The sequence below is a fragment of the Drosophila mojavensis genome, unplaced genomic scaffold, assembly GCF_018153725.1.
Source record: "Drosophila mojavensis isolate 15081-1352.22 unplaced genomic scaffold, ASM1815372v1 contig_80, whole genome shotgun sequence".
Taxonomy (NCBI): domain Eukaryota; kingdom Metazoa; phylum Arthropoda; class Insecta; order Diptera; family Drosophilidae; genus Drosophila; species Drosophila mojavensis.
Window position 1 is genome coordinate 12,265,204 of NW_025318906.1, and position 7,297 is coordinate 12,272,500.

Below are 7,297 nucleotides of genomic sequence, written 5' to 3' on the forward strand. Positions count from 1 at the left end.
GACCCAAACGCCCATTTCTCTCACATTCATATCACATCGTGTATTAAATGAATCATGAATCAAAACAAAAACCGAAAATGTGGAGCACAAAAATCCACAACAAAATAGCAAAAGCGATAAAATATGTAAAGCAAAAAACGCAAGAGTGATTAGTTAGGGAATGGCATGACTAGCAAATACCCTGAACTAAATGCTGTTTAGATTTTTATAGTTAGTATAAATAGTATTTGAATTGTTGACATAAGTAAAGAAACTACTAGTGTGCTAATTGGGAGTACAGGACTAGCAAATACGTCGATCTAATTGCTGAGCAGTCTAGTAATTAATCGATAGTATATAGGACAAATGTTGTATATATGTATATCATATATGTTATATAAAGTTAATACTGTACTATATATAATATGTGAGAATAAGTAAAGCAACTAACAGTGTCTGGCAGTAGACGACTAACTATATATACATATAGATATCACAAAGATCACCTTCGAGAAAACTAGCTTGACTGTATATAAAAAGAGTCTGCTAAAAAAAAAAAAAAATAATAATAATAAATAATAACACCAATAATAAAATAAAAAAATATAATAATACCAATAATAAAATAAAATAAAATAAAAAAAAAAAAAAAAAACAAACAAAACGAAACAAACTTTTAATAAATAAAAATAAAAAAAGGAATTTTTAAACATATTTTATTTAAATGGCATTTTAGAAAAATGTATGACATCTTTATTATACAGCTAACTGAGATTAATTAGACTTTAAGTATGAGCATAAGTATGCGTATTATGTTAGACAAATATTTGATCCATATTGTTTTGCATATATTTCATATGAATGGCCAAAGTTACTCTTTGATTTAAGAACGTTTATTATTTGGGTCATAAAACCTTTTAAGCTCAAGAGCCTCCTTGTATTTGCCAGTTTTTAGCTCAACAGCACATACAAATTAGCAACATACATAAATTCTGTTATATCTGTTAAATATTATAATATATACATATATGTAAGTCCTCTTCTGTTGGCAACATAAATAGACTCTCTTATATCTCTTTTATCTATATTTAAGTAAACTACTGAAATCATTTAAATACTAACTTCACAAGTTTTGCTCCACATGCTACCCGTCTCACTCTCACTCGCTCACTCTTCGCTCTTCAACTCTTCAACTCAGGCCTTCGATCATCCGCGCTCAGCTCTCACTCGAACCCGTTACATACAGCTGCATTAAGCGCAAATACCCTCGCTTACACATTTGCAATGGATTCACTCACAAATTCAGCCCATCGCCAAAAGTCGTTTTACACGACACTTGCTGCCATTTGTCTAGTTGTTGCTTTCGGTCTAGGTATATATATATATATATATATATATAGCAATATTTATATATATGTATGTTTGTTTTGTTTTGTTTTTGCTTTTGTTGTTGTTTTTGTTATTGTATTTTTATATTTATTGTCCGCTGCTGCCATCTGCGTTGAATTTAAGCTTCGTAGTCGACGTGTCGACGGTTGCTCTGTCAGTCAGCTCGCTGTAGCTGGGCAAATCAAAAGCAATATTCGCATGCGTCGCAGCAGCGCTAAGCCGGCCGTGCATGCAGATCCAAAAAGATACTTAAAAAATATAAAAAAAATACAAATAAAATACAAAATAAAACTGATACAAGTATAAATATAATTTGCAAACAACATTGAGACTAGCAACGAGACCAAAGCCGCAAAAAAAAAGAAGCGAACAAAAGGTTCCTCGTCGCGTCTGCAACATTTTGCATAAAAAACCAATTTGCATATCAAGTGTCGCGTGTGTATGTGTGTGTGTGTGAAAGAAGGGCTAAAGTGCGTATAACAATATAATAGTGCAATCATGTCACAACAACAGCAACAACAACAACCACAACAACAACGGCAACAGCAGCCCACAGTGCCTTCAATTGCTGCTTTGTTCAATCAGCAACTGCATCGAGGGGAGCAGCAATCAAATTGCAAATTGCAGCCGAACGAGAAGAAAAAAATCAAGAGGTGTGATTAATATAGTTAAACGTATTTAATACAAGCACATTTATCATTAAGCGTCAAAGTGACTAACAAAAAATTGGCAAAATCGCTGCAGTTGCGTGTATCTGACTGCATAATACTCGTTCACGCTGCGATAAACGTTTCAATTTATTTAAATATTTTTAATTTTTGGGTATGTTAAAGAGGTCAATAATGATCCAGCTAAAAGATTTATCAATTTTTGCACGCATATGAAGAGCTTATTTATTTACGCTTTATCATGCCGCGCTTATCAAGCATAATCTATTTCTGAGGCTTTTCATTTAAGCTTAGCGCTCAAGTGTGGGAAATTCTGGCTACTAAGATGTGAAATTTTTTCAATTATAAAGATTGAAGAAATGTAGAAAAGTATAAATGACCCAAAAAAAAAAAAAAAAAAAAAAAAAATATATATATATATATATATATATATATATATTTTTTTTTTTTTTTTTATATACATATATATTCATATATATACTGACTGAGCAGTAAATGTTAAGCAAAAACAACTTAGTGAAAACACCAATTTGAAACGAATATTAAAATTAATACATATTTTAGTTTGTTAGTTTGTTGTTTTCAGTAGGAAATTAGCTTTAACCTTTCTAACCTCTAACTCCAATACCAGAAAAAAAGTTTTCAATCTCTGCTAAAATCGCATTATACCTAACCAATATACTTCGCACACTTCCTAAACAAGTCAATTAAAAAAAAAAAAAAAAAAAAATAAAATAAAATAAAATAAAAATAAAAACAGCAACAAAATACGAAACACAAACAAAAATCGAATAAAAGATTTGACACACATTCGCTGACGGCGTTGGGGCATTGCGTATACGTCACGTGCAACAGTTTGGCAGCCTTTATTTATTTTTATTTTTTTTAACGTTTTTGGCGTCTGTTTATTTTCGGCACAGCAAAAGCTCTGTGGAAATGGCATAGGCAGAAAAAAGCTCGATTCGATTCGCTTTTGTTCTTTTTCTTGAATAAACAAACGAGTTGAAGCCGATTAACAAGCTTGGCCAGTCCAGTCCGGTCAAACCAAGCCAAGTGCTGCTAGTCGAGAGCATAATAAATCATATGAATGGGCACAACCAGAAATACTCACACATGATCACACGATCATTTAGTGGCTCAATGGCCCAGTGAATTTTTGTCATCTGTTAACCCATTAATGACCAAATATTGTTAATCATCAATTTGATGCTGTTTGATTTTCTGATTTGATATTACTTCATTGGCCATTGGTGACATTAACATAGATAGATATCATTAAATATAGCTGGTTTGGCTCGACTTCAAAACGACGCCGCAAATTAGAAACCCAAAGTCAAAATGCTTCCCGAATCGTTAAAGTCAATGCCGAACACTGTGGGAAAAGCCTCGTGAAATAAATCATCAAATTTTCCGCTTTGCCTATGAAATGGATGTGAAGATTGAATAAAGTACAGTTTCGTGTGTGTGTGTGTGCGTGTGTGATAAGTGAGAATGTGTTTTGGACCAGCCCTACCAGAGCAGCCCAAGGGCTATGTGGATCAATGCTCGACAGGTAAGTTGCACCGCAAGAGGTAAGTACGAAGATCTTTAGCTGTAATTGATGCCACCTGATGAATTGCCTGTCAATAACGGGGCGTGACGCTTAAACAATGGAATGAATGCTTACAAGCTTATCTGTCTATATCTTTATATAATTAAACATGTTAGTTGACAATTACAATTAGATTTATTAAGATAATGATGACAGTTGAAGCAAGAGTGAAGGATTTATGGTTGGGGAATATTGGAAGCTATGTTTAATGCCTGGACAGCAGCATTACATATACTATTCAAAATCTATCACTACAAGCCCTATAGAGTATGCATTATGTTTAGAAAGTATAAGCCTCTACATTTTAAATAGATTTAACCATATATTTTTAAAATATATTGAAAGAAAGTAAATCATAGGTTTCATATATTATAGGCCTTATATGGTTTATATATAATGATTAGAAATCTGATCATATAGAATATAAATCTTTTAGAGTCTAGTATATGTAGAATGAACCCTATATAATGCAGAAATATTGATTAGAGAGTAATATCTTATATTGAATTTCGCTTGAATATTTATGTTAGAAAACAGAAAGCTCTAAAACTCAAAAGTTGTGGATCTAAAATTCTAAAAGAAAAACCCATTAAAAAAATATCATAAATAATCAATAATTAACAATATAATTTAAAAATTCTTGTCGCATAATTTAGGTTACATAGATAGTTACATAGTTAAATAATTGAAAGATCTTGGATCTTGGCTTCTACACACAAATCGTCTGTGCCTAACTAACTAAATACATAATCTGCTCGCATTAACTTTAAATATCACTTTTTGTTTATAAATTCAATTTGGAGTTGGCTAAATATTCTATTGGCCTCGACATCTCCACAAGGCAGCAGCCGTTATATGCGCATGGCAGAGGTCATTCAAGCTTTCAGTCATCTGCTATAATCAGCAGCTAGACTTCCGCCAAAGAAAATTTTCTAGCTAGCCCAGCATTATTTGAGTTTGGCTGGAAAAAGGCAAAGCTCTCTTAAATTGTTTAAACAATTTAATTAGGCTAAGCGCACGCTAGCTCAATGACTTGGCTTTGTTTACTATGTTATTGATAGCCTAAAATGATAGCGCATAATATCAGCATTGAAACAATGATCTAATAGATTTGATATTTTCATTCATCTTTTGTGTTTGTTAATATTATGACAAAATAAATTAGTTTGTTAAGCAGAACTGCGCCAAAATTGGAATATTCAATGCTTCAGTCGAGGGCAGAAGTCAGTGTTGTGAAGTAATGTATAATACATAGTTAATAACTGTTCACTGTTTATTTGTAAACGTATCGAATTTCAAGGTCGTTCAATTTAGTCAATTCTGTTTAAATGTATAAAACTGTTTTCAATAACAACCAAAGCACGTATAAAGTTAATTGATTTAGGTTATGTTTGTACACGAGTAAAAAAAACTAGCATATAAATAAACATATATTTTCAAAAAAACTTTTAAGGCCACTCAGCTCTTTGTTCTAATTAAAAGAATACTAGTTATTTAAATATAGCAGCCAAAATAAGAGAACAAGCTTTTCTATGATCATATGCCAATAAGAATAAACTCTTATACAGATTTACCCAAGTCTTATACTAACCAAATGCTGTGCACACATTCATTTGCATATACGAAAGTTACCGCTCAAAAACTTCGTTAGCTTTGCTTACGTTACATAATGCCTGGCCAAAAATAACAAAAAAAGCTCACGCAGCACATCTCTATCGCTTATCTGCTGCGTGCGTAACCTTCCGTAGCAGCTACACGTCGAAAAAGCTCACTGCGCTGGCGCACATTCAAACGAGCGCGCTCTCACGACGCCATTTGCTCTCGCGCTCTCTCTCTCGTACTCTCTCGCTCTTACGATTGATAAGCAGCACAGTTTCGACTCGTCGACTGCGCTGCTTTCAGTAATAAGCAACAATAATACGCCATGGTGGCTGAAGCTCGTTTTGGCTGTTGTTGTTGCTATTTTGTTTCGCGCTGCCGAAGTTGATCGCGCGCGCCTTTCGCTGCTGTCTTCAAGAGTTTTAATTGCAATCAAACGATCGACAAAAGCGCAGGTTAGTTCCCAGTCAGCTGCTTCGGCAAGTGCGTGAGTGTGTGTGCCAGTGTGTGCGTCAAACACTAATTAATTAGAAAACTTGTTTCAAAAATTCATCAAAAGTGCAAAAAAGACTAAGAGAAATTTATACTCTCTTCACGTGGCTGCTGCTGCTGCTGTTGCTGCTTCTGCTTCTGCTTCTGCTGTCACTGCTCAAAGACATTTTTTTGATCTATATAAAAAGGCATCTAGTGCAAAGATCGTTCAGTTTTCATTGAACACCGCAGTTGGTGCAATTTGCCGTTACCGTTCTATCCTGAGTTCTTCTGAGCCTTTTTAGGTAATTACCTGTTCTAATTCTTGTCTTGTGTGCTAAGCAAATCTTGTGACTTAATTAACAGTTCATTTAAATATGTTGCGTGTGGAATGCTGATAGCGGTCGCCAGCGAAAATTGTGAATCGAGCTGCAGAGCTCTCAAGTTATTCATATCCAAGCTTATCGTATGTGCATATTTTTGTTTTTGCTTTATTTTTTGGGGCCTGGCCTTTGTCGGCCCAGACGCTATCTACAGTTGCTGCTTTTTATGTACTTAATATTGATTAAATGGCATTTAATTGTTGTTGTGCGCCTGCTTGAATATCAAAAACAATGTACAAACACACGCCTTATACCCGACCCGACCCAAACCGACCCGACTCTACTTTGTTCTACCTTCTATCCCATATACAAAGTAACTTAGCAAGTGCTGGCGATTTTTATACATTATTATTATTATTATTATTATTGTAGTTGTTGTTGTTGTTGTTTATTGACTGCCGCATTATTGGCTTATAATTATGTGCATTATTTTGCATTAAATGCAAGGGGTAGTAAAATCTTGCACGTGGGAGATAGCGCATAGAATTATAAACCATCTTATATAACAAACGATATTTATTGGCAAGACTTTTGAATCGCGTCTGAGCTGAATTTGAATTGAAAGAGAATATATATATAGAGAGATATAGGTACTGAAGTGAATCGAAATTGATTTCAAATGGAATACACAAATATATACATATATATTTACTTATATATAGGGAGAGAGAGAGGGAGAGATATACGCCGCTGATACGGCGAGTTCAAAGTTTTTCCGTCAAACACTCATTTCAGTTAGTTACAAGTACTTTAGCTGATTTCGCGCTGATATTGCAACAACACTCACTGAAAAGTTATTTATAAAAATATGCCGAAATCGTATTAAAAAATATGTTTTTTTTTTTTAACTTTACGTGCAATCGCCTTAGATGCGACAGCCAAGTTTTTATTTTTAAAACATTCAGACTTCAGCTCTTTGGAAATATTTCGAAAATACACAAATACATACATACATATATAAATATTGTATATATATGTGCAGCTCATACTTCTGCTGCTCTCTGTCTATAATATAGACTCTATATGCATGTTGTTCCAGTTTTTTCTGTTTCTTCTTTCTTCTTTTCTATTTTTTTTTCTTTTTTTTGGTTCTATAAGTGTTATACATGTGTTATGCACGCATTTCTTGACAAATGCGCGCGCTATTCGCGTCCCATTCGCCTCTTATCAAAATTACCATTAAACTAAAGAAAGATTGCAATTTGATTTGGCGCAGG

The 7,297-nt window shown here is 33.6% G+C and overlaps 1 protein-coding gene across 5 annotated transcripts in view; it reads left to right on the plus strand.

Annotated features, from left to right (window-relative positions):
* The first annotated feature begins 1,526 nt into the window (after positions 1–1,526).
* The window catches only part of LOC6579630 (aquaporin), a 22,122-nt gene continuing 16,351 nt past the window's right edge, over positions 1,527–7,297 (plus strand). For 2 of the 5 annotated variants that reach the window (XM_044010723.1, XM_015163788.2), the window contains exon 1: positions 1,727–2,021. In XM_044010723.1, coding sequence (XP_043866658.1) covers positions 1,867–2,021 — 155 coding nt within the window. In that variant the 5' untranslated portion in view covers positions 1,727–1,866. Of the gene's footprint in view, positions 2,022–5,592; positions 5,682–5,895; positions 6,003–7,297 lie in introns of those variants that run through there. The other 3 variants (XM_044010724.1, XM_015163789.2, XM_015163790.3) reach the window with 3 other exon arrangements.